The 27292-nt window shown below is 40.3% G+C and overlaps 1 protein-coding gene across 1 annotated transcript; it reads left to right on the plus strand.

Moving 5' to 3' along the window:
• Positions 1-27025, plus strand: LOC109996579 (ATP-binding cassette sub-family C member 4). The gene is given in 31 exon segments (XM_020650771.3): positions 1-375; positions 3855-3965; positions 4887-5007; positions 5121-5345; positions 9085-9174; positions 9254-9417; positions 9513-9638; positions 10312-10561; positions 11750-11857; positions 12012-12101; positions 12203-12394; positions 13306-13400; positions 13581-13667; positions 14055-14103; positions 14105-14152; positions 14756-14953; positions 15232-15369; positions 15701-15738; positions 17192-17304; positions 17396-17542; positions 17633-17712; positions 17807-17957; positions 18098-18217; positions 18482-18592; positions 19370-19470; positions 19618-19809; positions 19992-20147; positions 21996-22085; positions 22189-22361; positions 22467-22572; positions 25364-27025. Coding segments are annotated over 31 exon segments (3948 nt in total). The 5' UTR covers positions 1-256; the 3' UTR covers positions 25523-27025.
• The last annotated feature ends 267 nt before the right edge of the window (positions 27026-27292 follow it).

Below are 27292 nucleotides of genomic sequence, written 5' to 3' on the forward strand. Positions count from 1 at the left end.
GTTGTCAGAAAGTTCATAACCCATAGCAGGGGGTGAAGATCTTTAACCCCAGAACTACATTTGTACCCTGGTAGTTTTGGTCTCTTTTGCACTTGCACGCGCTTTTTGAATCGAGGAATTACGTCCCCTTTGAGTTTCTGTAACTTGTAGGATTTGTTCGGATCAGCTGAAGCCGGCTCATACTCTTTGCCTTATCTTCCGCGTCTGAGCCTTACATGATGTAAGCAAACTGCACATGTACTGAATTTACTCGTCTATGAAAAGTATAGACGACAACAATCCCGACCGACCGCGCGTCACCATGGAGATCAAAAAGAAACACGATCGGCAGAATCCGCTGGAAACCGCAAACCCTCTTTCCAGGGTCTTCATGTGGTGAGTGACACCTGTTCAAATGTTTCCCGGCGGGTTTGTGGAGCTGCACGACCGGCGTAGTGTCGGTGAGCGAGCCCCCCAAGGATCCGAGATTTACGACACGTTCGCGGGGAAAACTAGTCCCTTGATTTGAAAGCTCGTAAATCAGCATATTGTTACCGGAAGAAAACATATAGATTTGATTTATTATGTTTAAGTGTGATATAATCAGCGCTTGAGGTAAATCTTTCGAGAGGGAAGTGATTTGGACTTCAGCCTGTTGTGAGCAACAAGGTGTCAATCGACGGCTCAGTCGACATTGTTGTCATTGTGAATGTGCTGCGTCATCGTTCAATAACGCCTGAAGAAGAAGAAGAGAGGTGCCAAAGATTATATTACAATTACACAAGTGTACTCTTTACACTCAGTGCTCTAGAGACACGGTGTGCTTTCAAGGAATTTGTAACCCTCAACACATGTTTTTACACGGCTCGACATTATAACTGACCCGGATGAATTGATTGACAGCTCGGCCCAGTTCAAATACTGCCTGAAAAACAGGTTCTCAATTTCACAACGTGTTCCTGTCATCCGGGTATTTTGTCAGTCATTCATTTTAAACGTCGCGCTAATTACTGCTACAGCATCATGTATCATATAATCGCTAGTGCGCACGCTTGTGCATCACAGATGAAAGGCAGCTGTCGGCTTCACTGATGTCCCTCCCGCGAGCGCGCGCGTTACTCTTGAATTGTACTCTGCAATCCAAAGAATCAAAGTCAAAGATGTGAAAAAAAAGACAAAGGGAGTGTTTTATCTCTGAATGTGATAAGTCTGGTTGATGGTTACATTTTGACCCATCAATTACCTTACTCCCCCTCCCTCTCACTCGGCACACACACGAGTAATGTACTTAAACGCCTCTTCACTGTGGGATTCACTGCTGATACATTAAGTAACCAGACATGCACAGTATTTATCCCCATGAGCATAAATAAGGGATAAGACCTCAGATATGAGCGTGAATGAAAATGTTCTGACTGTAACATTTGGTCCCTGGAGAAGAGGGAAGAGTCACTGAACTCATATTTGACACATCTTTGTCCTTTCCCGCTCTCTTTTCTCTGATGAAAACTGACTTTTAGAAAGTCAGCTCACATGCTAAAACAATCTGCACCTACACGAAGCTCGTTAAACTACAATATCCTGAATATGCACTACAAAAAATGCATCTGTTGAATTGTTTCATGCACATATATAAACATAGATAACCTCTTTATAAATGGAGAAAATGTTCAGAGAAATATGGCTGAAATAACCCCAGGGCTTACAGTGTATGAACCGGCACACTGTGCAGCCCCTCGGGGTTCCTTTTGTTTTCTTCTCTAAGTACTCAACCTAAAACCTTTTTATGAGTCACCTTTGAGCTTTTCCGCTCTGAGCTGCTTGAACAGACTGCCTGAGACTTTGCAGAGCACATGGAAGGCTTTATCAAACTCACCTTTGAAGCCTGGCTTTTGTTTCAAAAAGGTTTTTCTTATTGACTCATTTTCTTCCATTATGTTGTAAAATCCTATTTTATTCTATTGAATCTCTTGCTTTGATAAGACTATAGTCTCTGTTCTTCTGACGCTGACGCTCAGAAACAGTTTGTTCTGTGATGCTCGGGCGGTTTGATTGCGTCGCTCTTTTGCTCCTGTAACGCGGGGGGGGGAGGGATTGTTTTTTTGAATCACAGCAATACAAGCAGCAGTGTGATGTCGTTGTTCTGGATTTCTGCGTTGTGTGTTGTGGTCTAATGATGCCGTGACACCAGGATTTTTACTCGTCTCTTTTTAATTCTGGCAAAAAGGGGAAACACAGACAAAACTTAGTTTCAATTTCCCAGTCCGCTCCAGATCCTACACAGATAAAATACAATACATGTAAACTAGCTTGAATTGCTGTGCACGGCAAGCTAAGCTCCATGGAAAATAAAATAACAATAAATTCAGGACATTCCAATCAAATCAATATACCAACAGCTAACACAAGACTATTAAACATTCTGAAAAACATAAATATACACACAATAATACAATAATTAAAGGATGGAAGGGAATAAAAACTTAAGAAAACAATGGACGGGAGGCGGCAAAACGAATATGTAATAGTAACCAAAGAAGAAGACAACAAAGGAAGAAGGGGTTGCGGACTACAAAATAAGACATAACAGACGATTGCCAGGTAATTTTTGTGTAATTATTAAAACAAACAGTGAAATATGGACCAACATATTTGACCCTGTGACATCCACACCTCAAAGACGGCAGCACTTCATTATAAGGTCAGGTACTCAGAACATGCTAATAACTTCAAGGTTTACAAGGACCGGTTTAACCTGCCCAATGCTGAAGACACAACCAGCTTGAAATGATCTTCTACAAAGTAGTTCAGAGTCACTTTCTTTCGGAGTTCTTTCCCCCCAGGAAACCATGTTGTGATGTCGGCTCTGATAAAATGTGAGCCTGCCAGAACAGATTGAGTCATATTTAGTCAAAGTTACTATTATCTCCAGGTTGTTGTTATGAAGGTGATATTATATAGACATCCTCTGGAGTAGAGAGACCCCTAAACCCTTCAGGAGGACACTTCCTTATCCCTCTCTGATTCACACATGTTGAGGATATAGTGATTCTTTCTTCAGTAGGCTGTGTCCACTGGATGCAGCTTTCACACTGCACTCCAGCAAAGTCCCTTTAATGTTTGATCAGAGCTAATGTTTGGCATCATGGGATCAATGGTTAAATAGCAGTTACACCTGTTTAGTACTATTTTAAACATTAATCAGAAGTTGCTCCTCGCTGCTGAATAGAGAAAGTGGTGCACAGCTAGAAGAGAACATGTTTACCACACAGTGTGTCTGAGTTGGACCCCAAAAATGACCACTGAAACACCACGAGGGTTCAGTCTGAAAAGTACGAACTGCATACTGAAAAGGGCTGCTGTCTTTGGGTTGTTTGTAATACAAGCAAACTGAAAGTTAATAAAAACAAGAACAGATTGTCCTATAAAAGAAAAGTGACCTGAAGCAGTGGAAGGAAGTGATCAGGGGGAGGGGGGGTGATTCCAATCTGAGGGAGCTTTATATCTAAAATGACCTGTGACCAATGTCTTTATGGATTCTTGGGAAAATGAAAAAGGGAGGGTTCACGTCTGCCTGGATATGAGGATGTGAACCAGGAACTGTGTCAAATAAAGACATTTCAAAAGGTTTCTTCAAATGTGCCCCCAAACATGTGTCCTTCATTTCTCGTCCTTTTCTTTCTCACTAGATTTTTCTTGTCCAAAGCAAAAAAATGAAATTATAAAGTACAAAACAAAGGAGTCGACTGCTCATACAAGTCGTATGAACAATTTGAAGAGAGGTGGGGATAGTATCCAGCCCTGTCTCACACACACCGCCTCTTAAAGGAATAATTCAATGATTTAAGTTGATTAGAAACTGTTTTCTGTTTCAGCTGGATCGCCCCCATTCTGCACCTCGGCTTCAAGCAAAGACTGGGGGAGAGTGACATGTACTGCGTAGTTCCAGAAGATCAGTCTGAGAGACTCGGGGAGGAATTACAGAGGTACTGAATCACTCCAGCTCCTTGTTAGATCTCTTCAAATTCCACTTTTGGAAAGGAAGTCCCCCTTTGATTATCAGTTTCTTAACAGACTGATTTGACAATATTATGACCATTCACAAGCCTCCAGCAATCCATCAATTGATTCTGAGCAGGCACCTTGTTTGAAGTCCACTTGATTCATACGAGTTAAATTACAACAGGAGCTGACATGGAAAGATTTTTGGCTTTTAAGCTTCCTTTAGTCTGAGAACAAATCTGTTTTTTTAGCTGGTTATGAAACAACCTGAAATGAATGCTGTTGTTTATTTTTGACCTCCAACAACAGAATAGACTTTCATCGAACAAGATCGATCATTTCTATGTACTTATCTATAATTGATTTAAACACTGACAGGCCGTTTGGAGATTTTCCCTTCATGACGTCACAAAGGGCAGTAACCCCTCACAGATAGGTGACACTCCCACAGCTAGGTGTTTGTTCTGCCCTCTGAGTCAGCCTTCTCACCGTAAACAATAGGACATGGAGCGAGAAAGCCCTTCCAGAGAGGGGGCGTGGTCAGACACAGGTCGTTTACATATTTAAAGGTACAGACACAGAAACAGTCTGTTCTGAGCAGGGCTGAAATAGAGGGGTTTATAGGCATGATCAAATACGGGATCAGAGTGGATTTAGAACAAGAAACTTCACACACATGTTTTGAGGAGCTCTGACACTTATTTAAACTGAAGAAGAGGAGGAGGATATGTGTCCCTTTACGGCTTTGTTTGGTTGATGGAACTCTTCAGGGTCACTCACAGGAGCTTTAAATATACAACACATTTTATTGAATAAGACAAATGGCTGTTATGGTGGATTTCACACTTCAGTCTTCAGGTTACCTTTCCAGTGCATGCTCAATGTGATGTTTATTTTCATTGCAGGTTTTGGGACCAGGAAGTCAGAAAAGCATCCAAAGAACTTCAAAAGCCAAATCTTTCCCAGGCTCTCATTAGGTGCTATTGGAAAGTGTTCTCAGGGGCCGGGTTGTTTGTGTTTTCACTGGTATGTTTCTGCTTCTTAAAGCCTTCTGAACATTTTCAAAGTTTGACTCTTAATAGCTTTTTAGAGTTTATTGTAAGCATGATATTTAACCTGTTTTTCACTTTTTCATTTAGGAGGCAATTAAAGTGATCCAGCCGTTACTCTTGTGGAAAATAATACAGTACTTTGAGACTTACGACCCAGACGACCAGAGAAGTCTCTACATGGCGTACGGATACGCTACCGCCATGTCCCTCTCCGCCTTTGGACTCACCATACTCCAACACCTCTACTACTACCACCTCCAGAGATTAGGCATGAGGATGCGAGTCGCCATGTGTCACATGATATACAGGAAGGTGAGCAGGATGCGCTGCACGTTTGCAGCCTAGATGCTGTTGTCTGTAATAATAATAATAAAGATAAAGATAAACTTTATTGATTTCCATTGGGGGAAATGTATTTGTTACAACAGCTCAAAAACAGTAGTATAATTAGTAAAAATAGCAAAAAGTTAAAAAACAAACCTATTTACATTAATTAAATAAAGCAATAAATTACAATAGAGATAAAAAACTATTACGTTCGCCTGCCTGGGAGCGGGAGTCTGACCTCACTTTCCTGCGCCGTCCCCTTTGCCAATTCATTTTCGAGTTGGTTTGAATTATGATCACTTTTTAGCACGGCAAGTTTTAAAACGAAAAGCCAAAGACCTTTTCATTTTCATTTGAATTATGTCATACAATATGCATACATAGAGAGTAAAAGTATAATGCAGACTGGATGACTGAATATTCATTTTGAATATAGGTCAAATAATGCACCTATATTCTGAAAATGTAAATGCATTTCTGTTAATGCATTTTCATTTTAAAATTATCTTTTTCATTTGAATTATGATATGAATTTAACGGGGCATTTTTTGAAAATGATAAAGCAAATGTAATTTTCTTCATTTTAATTTAGTCAAAGAATGTGCATTTTTGAAGTTGAAAACTAAAATGAAAATTAGATAAATTAGTCATCATTTTAGAAGAGCAGGGGGTGCTCTTCTAAAATGATGCTTCAAGCCTCGACCAGTTCCGGAAAATCAACGTTCTGAATGTCGAAGGGAAAATCTTCTGTAGCATCATTGCACAAAGGATGACAGCCTACTTGAAACTGAACAGCTTAATTGATACATCAGTACAGAAAGCTGGTATACCAGGCTTCTCGGGATGCTTAGAACACACATCCATGATATGGCATCAGATTCAAGGCGCGAAAAAGGAAGGAAGAGATCTTCATGTCTTATTCCTTTGGATCTGTCCCTAAAACTCTCCTCTGGACAGCCTTTGAGTTCTTCCATGTTCCAGAGACCGTCACCAAACTGGTCAGAAACTATTTCCAAGATTTGCAGTTCTGCCTCACAACATCAGAGTTCACTACATCCTGGCAATCTTTGGAAATAGGAATAATGACAGGGTGCACCATCTCCCCATTAGCCTTTACCATGGCAATGGAGCTGATCATCAGAGCATCTAAGTCGTTGGTGGTGGGAGGAGAACGTCTCAAGTCGGGACAGCAGCTACCTCCTATCTGTGCCTATATGGATGACATGACCACCCTGACATCAACCGTTGCATGCACGAAACGGCTGCTAAAAAAGCTTCATTCAAACATAACATGGGCACGGATGAAGTTCAAACCCAACAAATCCAGGAGTGTCTCCATTGTGAAGGGAAAACTCACAGACCAGAGATTCCATATCGACGGAGAACCCATTCCAATGGTGTCAGAGAAGCCAGTTAAAAGCTTAGGGCGTTGGTACAACTCAAGCCTCAAGGACTCTGACCAAAGCGAAAAACTGAGGGAAGAAACCATCAATGGCCTTGTAAACATAGACAAGACCCTCCTTCCTGGCAGGTTGAAACTGTGGTGCTTCCAGTTTGGATTGCTACCCCGTCTAATGTGGCCTCTGACAGTCTATGAGGTTCCTGTCACCAAAGTAGAGAAGCTAGAGAGAACAGTCAGTTCATACATCAAGAAATGGCTTGGACTCCCACGTTGTCTCAGCAATATCGGCTTGTATGGAATTGGCGCGCTGGAACTGCCGGTCACAAGCCTGGCTGAGGAGTACAAATGCGCCAAGGTAAGACTGGACATGACCCTGACCGAATCCCAAGACTCCACAATACGATCGGCTGCTTCCAGATTGGCAACAGGGAGGAAGTGGACCCCAACTGAGGCTGTACAACAGGCAATGTCAGCTCTCAGGCATGGGGACATTGTAGACCAGGTGCAGCATGGAAGAGGTGGTCTTGGTCTCGGAACAAGCAGACCTACATGGCACAAAGCAACACTCGGCCAGAGAAGAAAACTTGTAGTAGCAGAGGTGCGTCACCAGGAAGAGGCAAAAAGATGTGCAGTGGCCGTCTCACAGGCCAAACAGGGCCAATGGACGAGATGGGAAAATCTGGAGCATCGAAAAATCACATGGAGGGATGTTTGGGAGATTGAAGGAAGCAGACTTAGTTTCATCATTAGAGCCACCTATGATGTCCTTCCCACTCCTAAGAATCTAAGCAAGTGGTTTGGAGAAGACCCAGCATGTCCACTCTGCCAAACACCAGCAACCCTAAGACATATCCTCACCGGCTGCAGAACAAGCCTCACCCAAGGACGGTATACCTGGAGGCACAACCAGGTCCTCCAGCAACTGGCTCTAATACTAGGAGGGAGGAGGGCTACCACCAAGGCACTCTCTCCCCCAACCTCTGGCTTCAATTACACTACTACCTTCGTACCAGCAGGACAAGACCGAAGGAATCCAACCGTGAGAAGGGAAGCATGCTTATTGGATGATTGGAAAATGCAAGTTGATCTTGACCAGAAGCTTGTATTTCCACCAGAAATTGTTGCAACCAATCTCAGGCCGGATTTGATTATGTGGTCAGCCTCACAAAAGTCCCTATATATTGTGGAACTAACTGTGCCATGGGAGGCTGCAGTTGGGGAAGCATATGAACGCAAGAGGCTGAAATATTCAGATCTGGCAGGCGAGGCAGTACAACGGGGCTGGAGAACGCAAGTACTCCCTGTGGAGATTGGCTGCAGAGGCTTTGTTGCAACATCTTCCACCAGGCTACTGAAAGGGATGGGAGTCCGTGGACAGGCCCTCCGACGAGCCATCAGGTTGCTGTCAGAGGCTGCAGAACGAAGCAGCAATTGGATCTGGCTGAAAAGAAAGGATCCCAACTGGGCTGCAAGATGACCATAAACATACAGGAGGGGTAAAAGCAGAGGGGGGGGGGGGGCACCTGGGACGCCAGGTGTTGCCGTTGAGCCCTCTGGAGATGTCGTGGGCCTATCAATCAAGGAAGGAGGGTACCCACCTGATGACCCCAATGAAGTGATTACCCCTACCCCCCCATTCAAGACTAAATAAAGTGCTGATTACTGTAAGAGGGATTGTAACATCAAGTCCTATGAGCTCAACCAATTGAGTCAAATAATACACTCATATTCTGAAAATTAAGAAGCATTTCTGTTCATGCATTTTCATTTTAAAATTTGCTTTTTCATTTGAATTATGATACAAATTTAGCTGAGAATTTTTTCTAAAATGAAAACGCAAATGTCATTTTCTTCATTTTAATTTAGTCAAAGAATGTGCATTTTTGAAGTTGAAAACTAAAATGCAAATTAGATAAATTAGTCATCATTTTATTTTTGAGTCAAATAATAATACACCCATATTCTGAAAATTAAAACATGTTTCTGTTAATGTATTTTCATTTTCAAATTAGCTTTATCATTTGAATTCTGATCACTAGTCGCTTCCATGCTTTACAGAAGAACAATAAAATGGCATTAACTATTTGAAATTTGCATTAAAAAGGCATAAAGTAGTATAAAATAGCAGTGAAACATAACCCTGTAGATGCCTGTTCAAGGTGAAGAAGTACATTCCCTGATATCTAATGGTAATGTTTTCCATATCTTTGTTGCGTAATTAGCAAAAGCTGCATCTCCCATTTTCCTTTGGCTGCTGCTGGGAAACTTCAGTAGGCCAGTAGAGGCCTATAGACTTCCAGTCATGCTGGTTTCTTTCTCCAGGCTCTCGGTCTCAGCAGTGAATCAATGGGGAGAACGACGACGGGACAGATTGTGAACCTCCTGTCCAATGATGCCAGTCGTTTAGATGAGGTAAGGGGACAGAGCTTAAACTGGAACACACAATCCAGGTTTGTTAAGCTGTGCTCATGGTCAACCACTGTGTGTATAGATCACTCTGAACCTGCACTACCTGTGGGTGGGCCCTCTTCAAGCGGTGGTCATCGTTGTGTTCCTCTGGTACGAGATTGGCCCCTCGTGTCTGGCAGGCGTGGCGATCATCGTCCTCATGCTGCCTCTGCAGATCTGGCTTGGGAAGCTCTTCGGCATCTTCAGGTAGGTAACTATATAAAAAATAAAAAAGTACATGTTAATGATGGATTCATTTAATTATTCTCCAAAACATAAAATACATTTTTGTCATTTTCTAGGAGCAAGACGGCTGTGCTCACTGACAACAGGATCCGCATCATGAACGAGGTCGTGTCCGGCATCAGAATCATCAAGATGTACGCCTGGGAGAAACCGTTCTGTGCTCTGGTTACTGAAGTCAGAAGGTAAAACAGCCTGCCAAATAGCAGCAACAGACTGTTTCCTTGTGCAAACATACCGTGCAGAATTATTGTGTCAAATAGTCAAACTGAGGGAATAATTTGAGTGATGCACAGGCGAAGGGAGGCTCCAGGTTAAAGATGTTGTAATGAAAACAACATGGTGTTCAGCTGGATTTTCTTGCAGAGCTCAAACAGATTTATAGATAGCAACAATACTTATCTCTTTTTCTCTTGTCTCTTACATTCTCTTCTTTATCTGTTTCTTTGTTTGTTCTGTTGTTGTGAGTTTATTTATTGTAGGCCTACTTGTGCCGTTCTTTAACCTTCGGGGGTAATAGCTTCTTTTAAATCTGTTCAACATACAAATATGTCCTCCTTCCCCCTGCCCTGGTCACAGAGTGAACCAGCTTTCAGGCAATGATTCTGGTTTATGATATTCCATCTGAAGCCACCTGAACTTTAAGCTTCCGCTTTCTGTCATCCATAACGGATTAACTGACGAATGATGACACTAAACTGGGTAGAAAGATATGTTTTGTTTTGGCTTGACAGAGTTTGCGATTGCCCATTAAACAAGACAAATAATCCTGATTCCTTAAAAAAGAGATTTGGACATACAGTGTATTTCTTGTTATTCTTTTTGAGTTATTAAATAATTTATTTTCTTAATTTCCAGGAAAGAAATCAGCCAGATTATGAAGAGCTCCTACCTCCGAGGACTCAACATGGCCTCCTTCTTTGCCAGCAACAAGATCATCGTCTTCATCACCTTCACCGTCTACGCTCTCCTGGGCAACGCCGTCACCGCCAGCTGTGTGTTTGTCACCGTCTCCCTCTACGGCACCATCAAGCTCACGGTCACCCTGTTCTTCCCTCTGGCCGTCGAGAAACTGTCGGAGACTGTGGTCAGCATCCACAGGATCAAGGTGAGTCGGATTTATGTGGAAACACACAAACAAACTATTCTTCTTATAAACTGGCGTTCCACTCGGTTTAGTGTTCGGCACACTACAATTTCTCACCCCTACATCCCTCCTGCATTATTTGGATTATTGGATTAATGCATGTCCATAGGATCCTGTTTGTGCATGTGTGTGTATTTCGGCCTATGTTTGTGTTCATGTTCATCAAACAGAGTGTGAAACTGAATTTCCCCTCGCGGGATTAATAAAGTATAAATTATTATTATAAACTGTACATTAGTGGACAAATACACACATAAACAATACAAAATGTGGCTTTGTGTTTGTGCTCAAAACAAACCAGGAATAAAGTGACAGTCACATGTTAGGGGTTAAGGTGCTAAACCAGGTGGGAGGGAAAGCACTTTATTGCGTGTAGGCGCCATGATGGTCAGACATGGTCACACATCTGGTTTTCGCCTCATCTTCAGAAACTTCAAGCTCAGAGAAGATTACAAACCCACAAACCTGATGCAGTGTTTCTTGTAAAAGATCAAAAGTAGGAAAAAAACTGCGAGTCCTGCAGAACATGTAAAGTCCACACAGACTCCTCTTTCTGCTGTAAAAGTCTTTATGCATCTTCAACTCAGTGACATTTGACATTGTTTAACACTGATGTGTGTCTTTAACCCTCAGGCATCAGTTTAATTTACTATCCTGACAAAAATGTCCACTTCCAAAAAACTGCTTTAAAAATAGAACAGACTGATCTACTTTTTTCTGCATAAATCTCTTAAACAACTTCAGCCCTGCTCAAAACTACCAAACAGTCAATCATTTTTTGGAATTTAACCCTTTAAATGCCAGTTTGATTACTTGATGTCACTGTTGTTATTTAAGAAAAGAAACACAAAAATTAGTTATTTTCCATATAACAAATATTTGGTGGCTGGGGGATTTTTTTAGAATCAGTCTTGGCATATCCAAGACGATTATCCAAAATATTGACTTTGATGCATTGTTACTTTTGTGTAGCATCAGATTTAAAGTGTAATTCCCTGTTTGGACATTGGAGGGCGAAAATGTCCAATTTACAAAAACTGATATAAAAGTAGAACAGATTCATATTTTATAAAGGATGTTACTGTAGATCCTTTAAAGAAGTGAGAACAGCACAGTGTGTTCACACTGACTCCATGTGTCCTCGGGCAGAGTTTCCTCCTCCTGGAAGAGGTGGAGAAGAGAAACTTCAAGCTGCCTCTGGAGGAAATGAAAGAGAAATTCATCGAAATTGAGAAACTGACCTGTTATTGGGATAAGGTAAGAATAAAGAGCTTAAAGTGGTACAATCAGTCATTTCTTAAGGCCTGGATTTAATCAAAGACAGACCTGTTTGGGGCTTCTTATGATTTGTTTTAAAATCAAAGTCTGGTTTTGTTATTTTTAATAAACATGTTTTTGATGTTTCTCTCAGAGTTTGGACGCTCCGTCTCTACAGAACGTCTCTGTCACAATGAAATCTCACCAGCTTCTGATTGTGATCGGCCCAGTGGGTGCAGGAAAGGTCAGTGCGCAGTGAGCTTCTGCTTCACAGGGTCCAAAGCTCCAACATGCTTAAATACACTGAAGAAAGTGCTGACTCCACAACATCAATGTTCCCAACAGTCATCCCTGCTGAGCGCCATCCTCGGGGAGCTACCACACGACACAGGAGCGCTTAAGGTCAGAGGTCAGCTGACGTACGCCGCCCAGCAGCCCTGGGTGTTCCCCGGAACCATCCGCAGCAACATCCTGTTTGGGGAAGAGTTCAACCTGAAGAAGTACGAGAAAGTTATCAGAGCGTGTGCTCTGAAGAAGGCGAGTCTCACCCTTGAAATGTCCTCATTTAACCCTCAGGCATCACTTTAATTTACGACCCTCTTAAGTCACTAAGGACAAAAATGTCCACTTACAAAAAACTGATATAAAAATAGAACAGATTGATTTTTATTTTTTTTTGCATAAATTTCTTAAACAACTCCAGCTCTGCTCAAAAATATCAAATATTGAATAATTATCAAAAATGTAACTCTTTAAATGCCAGAATCATGTAATCAAACTGGCATTTAAAGTCCCTGATAATTTATAGCAGTTTTTGTAAATTGGACATTTTGGCCCTCCAATGTCCAAACAGGGAACTACATTTTAAATCTGATGCTACACAACAACTAACAATGCATCAAAGTCAATATTTTGGATAATCTTTGACATATCCAAGACTGATTTTTAAAAAATCCCCCAGCCACCAAATATTTGTTATATGGGAAAAAAAATCATTTTTGTGTTTTTTTTCATTAATAACAACAGTGACATCAATTAATCAAACTGTAATCAAAAGGGTTAAATTCCTAAAAATTATTGAGTGTTTGGTAGGTTTGAGCAGGGCTGAAGTTGTTTAAGAGATGTATGCAGAAAAAAGTAGAAAAAAATATAAATTTGTTCTATTTTTAAAGCAGTCTTTTGGAAGTGGACATTTTTCTCCTTAATGACTTAAGAGGGTAGTAAATTAAACTGATGCCTGAGGGTTAAACAGATTTCACTCAGCTCCCAGAGGAGCATCAAAAGTCTCTACACCTGTGTTTGTGAATGATACTGCACATGTGCAGGGCCACTGAGGGTGTAGTTTTCTGTGTAAAAGTTGGTGGTATAAAAACACTAGCTCCCTCTCTTGTCTGCATGTCACATGTGTTTAGTGTATTGTGGTGAACCCCGTCTGTCTTTGAGTGCAGGACCTGGAGCTGCTCCCACATGGAGACCTGACGCTCATCGGGGATAGAGGAGCTACACTCAGTGGGGGGCAGAAAGCCCGGGTTAACCTGGCCAGGTGAGAGACACATTAATGGTTTTCTTGTCACTGTAAGAACTGAAACAACATTTTTTTTAGCTTGAGATATCAACATAATTTCTCTGTTGTTACATTTATTGAATTGAATTTTTCATTCAAACTTGATACGTCTGGAGTTACAGTTCCAGTTGGACAAAGAGTCTCTGTGTGTCCTTTCAGGGCTGTGTATCAGGACGCAGACATCTACCTCCTGGACGATCCTTTAAGTGCTGTGGACGCCGAGGTCGGGAAACATATTTTTGATCAGTGAGTGGTGAACTACAGTCCTTACAGGCCCAGCTTCTAATCTGCATGTCATTCCCCTCTCTCTCTCTCCCTGATTTCCGACTCTGTTCCCCGTCCTTGTCTCTCAAATAAAGTCACACCCACCACCGTTTATTGACTGTGTGCTGTTTGCAAAAGTGAAGAAATTATTCTTTAAAACGTTTTCTTTTTCCTCCTCCTCAGGTAATCTACCCCCTAAACACATTCTTCTTCCTGATGGCCTTGATTGTTTTTTTTAGATCCTAAAATTGCATTATTATTAATTATAGTCTGGCAAACTGCTCGACATGTGAAGAGCCCTGTCACTTCACAGCTTGTAACAGTCTTCGTACCCCTACACCCTCTTGTCTTGTCAATCTCTGTTTTCAGGTGTATCTGCGGCCTGCTGAAGAATAAAATACGAATCCTGGTCACCCACCCAGCTGCAGCACCTGAGGGCCGCAGACCAGGTTCTGGTCCTAAAGGAGGTCAGTAGAAACAAGCGTCTTGGAGTATTTAGAAAAGCGCTATATAAATCTAATTTATTATTATTATTATAATATTGTTATAATAAATGTCTGAAGCTGCTGTTGGGGTCGGCTGTAGGTAGCAATGAACAGCATACCATTTTTTTTTTTTTCCCTTTTATTGTGAACAAAGTGAAACCATTACAAGTGCAAGACAGAGAGGGAGGACAGTAAAGACAGATGTATGGTAATGAGACAGCAGAGATATGAGTGAATGTTAAAAGCAGAACTAAAGACAGCAGAATTGATTTTAATGCATGTACAGGACAAAATTACCAAAGGAATAAGAGGTACCACTTTCTCCACAGGGGGGCGCTAAAACTGTACAAAAATTGAAAGTTCTTCTCCGGAGCTTCAGAATGTACTGTGGAAAAATAACTTGAATAATGAAGACCCCTTAAAATTCTGAGTTTTTATTTAAAAAGTTGCGCAATTAAATGAAGTCAGTGGAAAATCTTTCAGAAAAATGTGAAAATGAAATACAAACAATGAAACCAGTAATGATTCATATACTTTACAACAGTCATGCAGACATTTGATGTTTCTTCTGGTTTGTATCTGCAGGGTCACATCATGGCTCAGGGAACCTACAGTGATCTGCAGGGCTCGGGTCTGGACTTTGTGTCTCTGCTGAAGAGCGTGGAGGAGCAGGATGAAGGCTCGGCCGACGCAGACAGAGTGTCCTTACAGAGCCACGGGTCTCATTGTTCCTCCAGCAGCCTCCTGCGTCCTGACAGCAACAACAAGGCAGACCAGCTCCCTGTAGGTACTTTTTAAAAATCAGATACATCCCCTTTAATTTCCCACTTCTGTACATATTGAGCATATGTTTGTTGAATGATCCTCCACATCTCCCATGGGCGTAGGACTCATGAAGCGGTCACACTGGCCAAACAAACTGAACTTTAGGCTTGAAGCGTGCTTGGGTATGGTACAGATGGCCAGTGTGACTGCGCCCTTACACTTCTGTCGCCCATGACATCATCAGTTTGATTTAACAAACACTCTTAGAGAAGTTTTATCTCTGATTTGATTTTCAGGCTGTAGCGGTTCAGTCCATGGCAGAGGAGACACGAGTGGATGGAGACGTTGGTGGCCACGTTTATTGTAAATACTTCACTGCGGGCTGTAATCTCCTGGTGCTTCTGATCATCCTGCTGCTCAGTCTCACAGCTGAGGTAAGCCGAGGCTCTGAGGCCTCGGGTACTCATCCTTTGTGCTCCTCTTTTCTCTCTTTATTCCACATCATCAAGTCTGTTTCCTCCCTCTCTTCTCCTCATCTTTAAACTGAATGAACTCTGTAAACTCATCATTTGGTTGTATGCATGTTGAGGATTGTACGACTCAGGACATGAAATCTCAGACTAATAAAAGTGTCACATTTTGATTCTGAAAAACAAACCTCACACTCACAGCTCTCGATGTGTCGTCGTATGTTTTGGCAAAAAAGATTTTGAACAAGTTTATCCATCACACTGTTGTAATGTTGTTTTGTCCTTCCACTCACAGGCTGCATACATCCTGCAGGACTGGTGGCTGGTGTACTGGTGAGTGAATGACTACATGCTCTGTTTTCTAACATGAATGATAATTATAAGTTAAGAAGACTCTTCTGTCACTACCTGTGACCACTACCACTTCTCAACATTGTTCAAGGAACAGTTCTAATCCACTTATTTTAAAAGTCCTTAAAGCAGCAATATGTAACTTTCCACCTTCAAACAGTCGACAAAGGTCGATTTTAACTTTCAACATGAAGAATGGCTTCCCTTTACAACGTCTCTGTACGCTTTGATACAACGACGATGATGCTACGAGGACGAGGACAGATGAGGCAAAGAAGAGAAAAAGAGAGATAGTGACTGTAGTGTCCTTTTTGTAATAAATCCGGAAAACAGGCAGGGGTCAGTTTTTGCCTGTGACCAGACCAACAAAGACATCAACATTTGAAACTCTAAATCTAAAAAAGGAGGGTGGACCTCCTTTTACTAATCTATCTGTTGGTTGTGCAGCTGTTGAATGTGCCTAAGGCAAAAGGGTCACTGCACATTGTTGACTCATCACACTGAGTTCATCACTTCTTCAGAAAACTGACTTCATGAGGAGAATTTAAGATGTATTTTTGGGCCTTTATTTCAGAAATAGGACAGTGGATAGAGTCGGAAATTAAAGAGTGAGAGAGAGGTGAATAACTTGCAGGAAAGGAGCCACAGGTTGGATTTGAACCCGGGACTGTCCGCCTGGAGGACTACAGTCTCTGTGCAAGGGGGGTGTGCGCACGAAACCACTAAGCTAGGCCCTCAGGTCTCATTTTGAAAACTTTATCAGGTGCAGAAAGTCATCTTATTTCAATGTAAAACAGAATCACTGAACACAAAAACAGAATCTAACAACACAAAAGATAAAGTTTAAAGCAGTTTAAATGTCTAAAAGTGCCATTGAGGTAAACTTCCAAAACAATAAAAAGAATGCTCAGTTAGTTTAGTTAAATTAGTTTTGGGTGTGTCTGTGTGTTTTTTCTTTATTTCTTTTTATGTGGGTTCCTTTTTTTTGTTGCTTTATTTTTCTCTATTACAAAAAAATTGGGCAAACTAAGATATTATTATAGCCATTTTGTTTTATTTTCTGCTTTCTATTCTTGTTTTGTATAAAATTATATACAAAAAAAAGAATAATGATGATGTGATCTATGTCTGGATAAATTAACTAAGTTTGGATTGCCCAATAAACACAATGTTGCAAAAAAAAAAAAAAAAAAGAATAATGATGTATGAAATGAACTATGACTGGATAAATTAACTCTGTCTGGATAAGTAAACTAAGTTTGGATAAATTACCTAAGTTTGGATTGCCCAATAAACACAATGTTGCAAAAAAGAAAAAAAAAAAGTTTTTAAGTAATCCTGCTCACAGACAGCACTATACACATGAGCCCTCAGTGGGGGTCATACTAGTCGACTCTGGCTGTGTGTCTAATGTGTGTATCCTGTGAAACAAAAGGACAAAAGAAGAGGCGTCCAACACCACAACCAACGCTGTGACCAAGAGTCACTTCAATGCTTCTCACTCAGATCAGGAGAACAATCTGACATTTCACCTGTGCATTTATGCAGGTAAATGTTCACACATGTGTAAAGTATTGTTGTCAGCCGTGATATTCGAAAGAATAAAGTGCAGCATTAAGGTGTTGTTTTTTGCTGTTAGGTTTGACAGCAGCGGCGGTGGCCTTTGGCTACGCCCGGAGTCTCCTGATCTTCCATGTGCTGGTGAGATCGGCGCAGACTCTGCACAACAGCATGTTCAACGCCATCATCCGCACACCTGTACGCTTCTTTGACATCAACCCCATAGGTGAATATACCGCCTGTTTTCAAACAGAGAAATAATCATTCTATATACTAATTCAACTTCACAGACCAGCTTTGTTTTTCTGCTTCACAGGAAGAATTCTCAACAGATTCTCCAAAGACATCAGCCAGATGGACTCCACGTTACCCATCACCTTTGTGGACGTCTATCAAGTGAGAAGTGAACACTGCTGAATATTCAGTCTGTATAACATCTGTCCTAACTTTCTCACGATTCCTCACAGTGTTGCTGTTTGTGTCTTTTTAGTTAATGTTGCAGAATATCGGTGTAGTCGCCGTGGCCGCCTCGGTCATCCCTCACATCCTCATCCCCGTCCTTCCTCTGCTTCTCTTCTTCCTGTACCTGAGACGTTTCTATTTGAGCACATCACGAGATGTCAAGCGACTCGAGTCCACCAGTATGTGTTCATGCATCAACAGCGTCTTCTGAAAAGCTGTGAGCTTTAGAAACGAGTTGCACTACCAATAAGGGACTACTGCTGTCAGAATATTTGTGAGTAGATTGTTTTCATTTCCTGTTTGTGTTCTTTCCTGTCAGCCCGGAGTCCAGTGTACTCCCACCTGTCTTCATCTCTTCGGGGTCTGTGGACCATTCGAGCCCTCAAAGCTGAGGGCAGGCTGAAGAAAGCCTTTGACACCCATCAGGACCTGCACTCAGGTTCTCCTTTACTTTTTTTTTTCTTTAAAGGTTGTCCTTTACTTTTTTTTTTTTAAAAGGTACTCCTTTCCTTTTTTTTTAGTTTCAACATGTATGATTTTTATTTTTTTACTTTCTCCTTTACTTTTTTTAAATTTCAACGTGTATGATTTTTTTTTTTTAAAGGTACTCCTTTACTGTACACACTGTTTTTTTAAGCTCACAACATTATTACTGAATACATAAATAATATATAAAGTATGTTTTTTTCTTTTCTCGTGTCAGAGGCCTGGTTTTTGTTCCTGATGACCTCCCGCTGGTTTGCGCTTCGACTCGACAGCATCTGCTCCATATTCATCATGTTTGCATCATTTGGATGCATCCTTCTCAGAGACGGTGAGGAGTCAGAGCTAACACAGAAAAAACTGTTTAAGCATTGTTCAAACAAGCGGTACTGATTATTACAGATCCTCCATACAGTGTTAGATCTTTAAAGGCTTTATATGTGATGTTTTGATCCAGCAGATGTCACCCTTGAGCTCCAGCATGAAACCAAAACAACTCGCGCTGCATTGTTGTGTTAGCATGCTAATGCTAGTGATCTTTATTATGCTCGTATCTTCACACTGCATGTAAATTTACCTGAAATGAGCGTGATTTAGAAACACAGTTAAGCAGTGAGTACAGTATGTTATTCTTCTTTTCTCTAGTCCCTCAATTAAACAACTTTTATACGTGAGGGGAGGAGTCTGCCGGCCGTCCCGACGATGTAAACAAACTGAAGATAGGACTCTGAAAACATCACAGACAGTGGGACTCGGGTGTTACACCCATTGTAGACAGATATGACTCTCAGTTATTTTCAGATGATATACTTGATTTCTACATTTAAGTGTGAAAAATCGCATTGAGTTGAACCAATATACAAACTTTCTCTTGTGTTTTAAAAGGTAGCAACCCCCCTCCTTCCCTGTTTGTTTCATGCTGCAAACAGTAATGGTTAATAGGACTCTTATTTAGTTGAGTGTTTTGTGAATAATGCTGTGAGGTTGGTAGTTATTGTGGTATGATGCTTGTTTTCCCGTTCTCGATTTTTTTTAAACATAATAATCAGTGAATAAAAAGGAGTCCCTCTTTGTAAACAACGCATTCTGGATGTTGGTGTTTTGTTAGGCCTGGATGCTGGAGAGGTGGGCCTGGTGCTGACCTACGCTGTGACACTGGTGGGAAACTTCCAGTGGACGATGAGGCAGAGCGCAGAGGTGGAGAACATGGTGAGAACTGACTGACTTCTTCAGCCATCACTCAATGAAGTCCAGTAAAAAAAAGAACAGTTCATTGCATGTTGATCCTGCTTCATGGTGATCAGGTTTAATGATTTGTAGTCCTGTGCTGCAGTGTTGAGTAATCATCTCTTTCAGATGACATCAGTGGAGAGGGTGGTGGAGTACGCAGAGCTGGAGAGTGAAGCACCCTGGGAAACCGAAAAGCAACCTCCACCTGATTGGCCCGACAAAGGCCTCGTGGTCTTTGACCAAGTCAGCTTCTCATATAGCGGGGACGGACCAACAATCCTCAAGGACGTCAGTGCCACCTTCCAACCCAATGAGAAGGTGAGACGTAGCGTTCAGTTTTTATTTATTTTTGGGATTTTTTATGCCACAGGTCGAATTTGAACTCCTGCTTAAAGGACTACAGCCTCCATAAATTGGGGCGCTCACACTAACCACTTGGCTACTGGCGCCCCAGACATATTTGCTTGCTTTGTAAACATAGTTGTTCTCTCCTGTATCAGGTGGGGATTGTGGGTAGAACAGGTGCTGGTAAAAGCTCCCTGGTGTCCGCTCTGTTCCGCCTGGCAGAACCTCACGGGAAGATCTACATCGACGGGGTTTTAACCTCTGAGATCGGCCTCCATCACCTACGTCACAAGATGTCCATCATCCCTCAGGTAAACATTGATTTAACCCTTTCTAATGACGCATCTTATTCCTCAGTGTTAAATACACAGAAAGAGCCCTTTAGCATTTTTAAAGTTTGTCAAATCGGTCAATTCTGAAGGGGAAACCTGAAAAATTATCATGGTTACAGCGTTATTTTGGTTAATTTGATGTAAAATTTTATGAGGTTTTTAAACTGTTATTGAGCATTTCACAGAAAAAGGCCTTGTTAAATTGCAGAATGAGCTCGTCCACAGAGCAGATACAGGAAATGTTCATTTTGAACCCTTTAAGATCGAAGTGCAGCCTTTGATTCCAGGGATCAAAGATGGTGTTTGAATTCATTATCTTGTTACATAATACAAAATACAAAATCTGTTAACTGTTAATATTTATCAAATGTATCACCAGCAGAAAGAAATCCAAGAGTAATATATTTTTTAACTTTTTATCCTTTATTTTGAGATATGACTGTGGATAGAGTTTAAAATCAGGGAGAGAAACGGGGGGGAACGGGTTACCTGACATTTGATGAACAAATCAGGAGCGTTATGAAGTCCTGCTTTCTTCACCTCAGGAATTTGATCAAATGTTGCTTTTTTTTTTATGTCATTCAGGTTTTGAAAATTAAATTCATGCTTCTTCTTCATCTTGTTTAGACCCCTGCAAATGTCTTTTTTACCTCCATCAGTCTGAAATCCATCAAGCGTTTCCAGCCGGTCCAAAACAAAGCATTAAAACTGAACTTGAAGATTTGCTGTAATTCTGTAAGACTTCCGTAGTCATATGATCAGGAGACAGGAAATGAGGTGTATTGTTGTGTGTTACCAACTCAACGCGTAAAACATTGTTATGTTGTCGCTCTAGAGGGATTAAGAAAGAAGTTAAGAACATAAGATTTATTAAGAAGACAGAAGAATCCACTACAAGTTGTTCTTTTTAGAATTTGTATCTCTGACTTCTCCGTCGTTATAGCTTCAAACAAACTGTCAGTTGTGTTGTTTGCTTGTTGTTTATTGTTGTACAGTTTTTTTATGAAAAACACTTCATGTGAATTTATTTAACCCTCATGCATCTCTATGGACATTTTTGTCCATTTGGTCAAATGTTTCCTCTTCACCTTTCCATCACTTTGTCTGTATTAGTGCATACTGCATATGGCACCATTTTTTGTAAGCATTTTGGAATGCACTTTTTTTTTCTTCATGAAAACATCTAAACATTTTTTACATGTTTACTACCCTCTTAAGTCACTAAGGACAAAAATGTCCACTTCCAAAAAACTGCTATAAAAATAGAACAGATTGATATTTATTTCTTTTTTCTGCATACATCTCTTAAACAACTTCAGCCCTGCTCAAAATTATCAAATATTGAATCATTTTTAGGACTTAAATTAAATTAAATTCCAGTTTGATTACTTGATCACTGTTGTTATTTATGAAAAAAACACAAAAATTAGTTATTTTCCATATAACAAATATTTGGTGGCTGGGGGAATTTTTTGAAATCATTCTTGGTTATGTCAAAGATTATCCAAAATATTGACTTTGATGCATTGTTAGTTTTTGTGTAGCATCAGATTTAAAATGTAGTTCCCTGTTTGGACAGTGTAGGGGGCGAAAATGTCCAATTTACAAAAACTGCTATAAAAATAGAACAGATTCATATTTTTTTCTACTTTTTTTTGCATAAATCTCTTACACAACTTCAGCCCTGCTCAAAACTATCAAATATTAAATAATTATCAGGAATTTAACCCTTTAAATGCCAGAATCATGTAATCAAACTGGCATTTAAAGGGTTAATGATTATTGTCTCAGCCTGTGTGACTGTGTGACCTGTTCTCTGTCTCTCAGGATCCTGTGCTCTTTACAGACACAGTGAGGAAGAACCTGGACCCTTTCCATCAGCACCTGGATGACGACCTGTGGAGGTCTCTGGAAGAGGCAAGGCTAACCTCCATCCAGCACTCTTTGACACTGTATTTTATATAGTGCACACATCTAAAGTGCAGGTTTCCCCTTGAACCCTGCCCCTCCCCCCCTGCAGGTGCAGCTGAAGTCTGTGGTAGAGGAGCTCCCTGCTAAGCTAGAAACGGTTCTGGCCGAATCCGGCTCCAACTTCAGCGTGGGCCAGAGACAGCTGGTGTGTCTGGCCAGAGCCATCCTGAGGAAGAACCGCATCCTCATCATCGACGAGGCCACTGCCAATGTGGACCCCAGGTACTGCTGAGACTACTCACCCCACTGAGAGGGTTCTTACAGTGTACTCACAGGGCGACCTAATGTGCTGTAGGAGAATACATGAGTTCTGCTTTCTCTCTGCAGGACGGATGAACTGATCCAGAAGACCATCCGGGACAAGTTCAGAGAGTGTACTGTGCTGACAATCGCTCATCGCCTCCACACCATCATAGACAGCGACAGGATACTAGTGAGTTCTCTCTTCATTTTCACTGCAATATTCTAAAATCTAAATAAGATGAAATATTTTTACGCAGTCCCTATTTTGCTGCTTTTGTTGCTTTTTTATTGAATGTTTTTTTTAAATTCAAAACAGAAACAGTCAATGAGACAAAAAAATTCAAGGAAAAATTCTAAACATCAATTATTCAGAAGCTTTATGTTCCCCCCCATGCATGTTCCCAGTTTCCTACATACATATATCCACACAAACCTATACACATATACATACATATCAATCAATAAAAATAATAAATAAAGTAAAAAACAACAAAAATTAAGCATTCAATTCATGCATTCATGTTGTCCTAAAATATGTTCATGTTGTCAGAAATAGACTATGGACTGACAAGCCCCTTATTGGTACCATAGATAACATAGGACCACATGCAAAATATTCACAAATATTTAAAAGTTTTGGTCTGGTGTAAACCTCCTTGTGACATGATATGTTGTCAATGTTCCACATTTAAAGAGTGATTGTTTTACCTGTATACATTTTTAGTTAGACAGTACAGTATTATTATAAATTCCTGCCTGTTTATATATATATGTCTCTAAATACATATATGGCAAGTTGTTCAGGAAATTAATATATTGAATGAAACTTTGAATATATTGAATGAAGTCTGAATATATAAAAAACAGTTTCATTCAATATATTCAGACTTCATTCAATATATTCAAAGTTTCATTCAATATATTCAGACTTCATTCAATATATTCAGACTTCATTCAATATATTCAGACTTCATTCAATATATTCAGACTTCATTCAATATATTCAAAGTTTCATTTAATATTTTAAAAGTTTCATTCAATATTTTCAAAGTTTCATTCAATATATTCAAAGTTTCATTCAATATATTCAAAGTTTCATTCAATATATTCAAAGTTTCTTTCAATATATTCAAAGTTTCTTTCAATATATTCAAAGTTTCATTCAATATATGAATTTCCTAAACGGCTTGCCATATAAATACATATACACATATATACATGCATTTACTCATACATATACCCACACTCACATGTACACATGTACCGTCCATATACATACAATATTATAATCATATTCCCCTTTTCTTTTTTTCCTCTTTTTTTTCCATCTATGACTCAAAAACAGTTGTTCAATCGCAGATCAGAGTCAATACCGAGTCATATCATAAAAGAGAGAAAAGGGCCCCAGATGATGTCATATTTGTGCACAGTGTCTATGTTGCTGTATATGACTCTTTCCAGTTTGGCTATTTTTCCAAGTGCATCAAACCAGTCTAGGGTGGTGGGAGCTAAAGCGTCTTTCCATTTACAGTATATTAGCTTTTTAAGCTGTAGTCAGCCACTTGCTGTTAGTTTGAGATTCCAGTCTGGAAACTACACCAAGCAGGCAAACTGCAGGGATGCTTACCTATTATTTCACTTACTTTTTGACATCCACCCAGAAACTCTTCATTTTTAATCCCAGACCATGTGTAGGTAGGTTCCCCATCTCAGATGAACATTTCCAGCAGGTGCCTGTCTGTCTGAGGCCTACTCTGTGTAGCTCACTAGGGGTCCAGTGGTATCGGTGCACGGTTTTGAGTTGTGTTCATTTCATTGAAACGTCCTCAGAGACCGCCAGACCTCATCCCACTCTTCTTCAGTTACCCTAAACCTGTACTCCACAGTCTCCTTGTTCCCTGAAAGTGCAATGTTATCTTGTTAATAAGTTCTTCATAGATTCCAGGTGTGTTTATTTTAGTTTGATCTCGTTCTAGTAAGCATTTGTTCCAATATGTTGCCGACAGGTTCTTTTTATTCCTGAGGGATACGACTGCACTTCTTAATTGGAAATATTTCCACCAAGGTAATTGGACAGGAGACATCTCTCCCATTTCTATGCAGCTCCTTCCATTGGATCGGCTTCTTACCTATAGTTAAAAAAGGATTATCACAAATGGGTAACCATGGAGACTGTGATACAGTTTCCCAGGTTATTTTATGAATCTTCCTCCAGATGTGGTAAATGAAACTCAGACAAGGGTGTTGTTCTACTACACCTCGCTCTTAAGTATGTATAGCATCTTTCAACTGAGCGGGTAGGAGGAAGTGCTGCTCGATATTAGTGCAGGATGACTTGGGTAAGGGAGATCTAACTGTCATTATAAACTTATTAAGGATATAGTTGTTAGGCTAAATCGTGCTTTGCGTCAACTCCATAAAAAATGATGTATGTGTTTATTAACTTGTTTGTATATATTATCAGGTATTTGGATTGACAGCATGTTTAGTAAATAAAATAGTTTGCGGAAGACCACCATTTTTACCCTAAAGGGAAAGGTTCAGTCCCTTCCACCTCCCGGGTTGTTTCTTTCATTTCCTCAAGTGTGTGTCCAAAGTTTACTTTTGTTATGTTCTTTATATCTTTATTTTATTTTATTTTACTTTGTTTTGTTTTGTTTTATTTTTGTTTTATTTTTTTAAATTTATTTTATTGTAATTGATGTAAAAAAAAACAACATAATAGATCAATGGAAAAACAGACAGTACATAATGATTAGTTAATTAACAAAATTTACCTTTTGAAAAAAATGTGCTGGAGGTGCCAAATAAAGCCAGAGGGGCTTGTCGAGTGCCCTTCTTAAAGAGAAACATGTAGCACAGAGACATACTATTAATGTAGTCTAAGCAAAAACAATAAAGCTAACAAGAACACATACTCAATAAGGTGTAAAAGAAAGCAAAACAAGATTTTTTTAAATATATTTTCTTTCTCCTTTAAGGTGCTGGACAGTGGTACCATCCAGGAGTTAGACTGCCCCTTCACCCTGCTGCAGAACAAAGAGGGTGCCCTCTACAAGTTGGTGCAGCAGACGGGCCAATCAGAGGCAGCCGCCCTGCTGGAGTCAGCCAGGAAGGTGAGGTGTAAGAGGCTCAGTTAAGAGTTCTGCCTTTTCAATACCATTTTCAAAGGCAGCACAGCAGTCTTAACAGTCTGAGGCCAGAGGACAGGACTATGAATGAGCTGGTTGTCTGCCAGATGTAAGTAGCATGTGAGAACACCCTACTCTCTCATGACCAGAGAATGACACATTGATTTCAGGAGAGGCTTCAACAAATCAACCTGACAGTGTAGTGACTTATTAGAAGGGTTTTTTTTAGAGTCAAAGATCATTTGTTGAATGTCGTTGTCCTGCAGCCTCTCCAAAAGACACTTGAAGGTTCTAGTGAATGTGTCGTCTCTGAAAGGCCTTCTGGGACATGGTCCTGTTCTTTGGCTGTCAAACTGAAAATCACCATGTGCATTAGTTTTTGTACGGCTCTCTCCTTTAAATATTCCACATTTTAAATGTAAGTGTAGCAGGTCACACTGGCAATCCCCCCCTCCCTGCTCCCCATTCCCCCGCTGGCCTTCACAGCCTGCACTCACACTGCTCCAGGACTAACCGGGCCTGAGCACGGTCACCTCTTTACAGAACTTTGTAACTCAGCACATGCGTGGCTTTATGTAATTATTCACAGTATGTCCGAATGAAGATGTGGCTATAGCCGATTTCAGGAGGGTTGAAGTACGAGGATCCCTTTTTTTTCTCCTGTTGCCATGGTGAATCGTTGTATCGGGGCTCCATTCATCTTGGCTTTTTAGCGCTGAACACCAAGTGAACCTTCTCAGAGTTGATTTAAAAAACTCAATATGCTGATCTGGAACCCAAAACTCAGAGTTTCCCATCTGAGAGTAAATCACCTCAGAGTTAGACTGAGAGTTTGTTGAACCTTCTCTCAGAAATGGGCTCCTGGTCACCTCGTTATGTTTACCAAAAGCTGTGAGTTAGACTGATTGCGCAGACATCCAGTGAAGACTGTGAGAAGCAACATGTTTATTTTCCACCTCAAATGAATGTCCATTTCATCTCTGGGATATATATATATATGATTTTGATATTAAATGGGACAGAATGACCTGATTCTGGTTTTGATACAATGCTGAATAAAAAGCTCCGGCCCAGCAGTTCACTGTGGAATGCTACTGGCCTCGAGACCAGGAAAAGGGGCGTGTCTAAAATCAGAAGCTCCGAGTCCAAATTCTTTCATCACATTTTTCTTTAAAGGCTTTATATGAGATTTTTTGATCCATCAGATGTGTTTATACAAAAGGGGAGGAGCCTTTTCAGAGGATATACTTGATTTCTCCATTTAAGTGTGAAAAATCACAGATTCTTTGATCAAATTTTTCTTTAAATCACTGAAAGCAGTATCCTGTTTTAATTTTGTTACTTTGACCATATAACGACACCATACCAGTTGTTTTAGAATAAGAACCATCCCATTTCATTGTCATATGTCTTATTATTTTGTTATTATAGAAATATACTCATTGCATATCTATCTCATGTCTATACGTTATTGTTCTCAATTCTTTGATTAAATCTGCACGTAAACACCCAGAGCTTTGTCCGTGTATTTTGTGACTGAAACATTCTAGAAGACTTCACTCTTCTGATCTGAGATTATAGATTACTACAACATTACTCCACAGGAGGTGGTGCCCCAAATATTGTGTTTGAGGTTAAAACTTAAGAGATATCAATATCTTAACAAATGAATACGCTCCACAAGAGATTGTGTTTTGTTTTCTTCAGTGACCCTATTTCTCTTTAGAAAATAACCAGGTGTTTGAGGCCAGCAGGAAAAGTGTCACTGAGGTCAAAAGA

This window comes from Labrus bergylta, chromosome 24 (genome assembly GCF_963930695.1).
Source record: "Labrus bergylta chromosome 24, fLabBer1.1, whole genome shotgun sequence".
In the NCBI taxonomy this organism is placed as follows: Eukaryota; Metazoa; Chordata; class Actinopteri; order Labriformes; family Labridae; genus Labrus; species Labrus bergylta.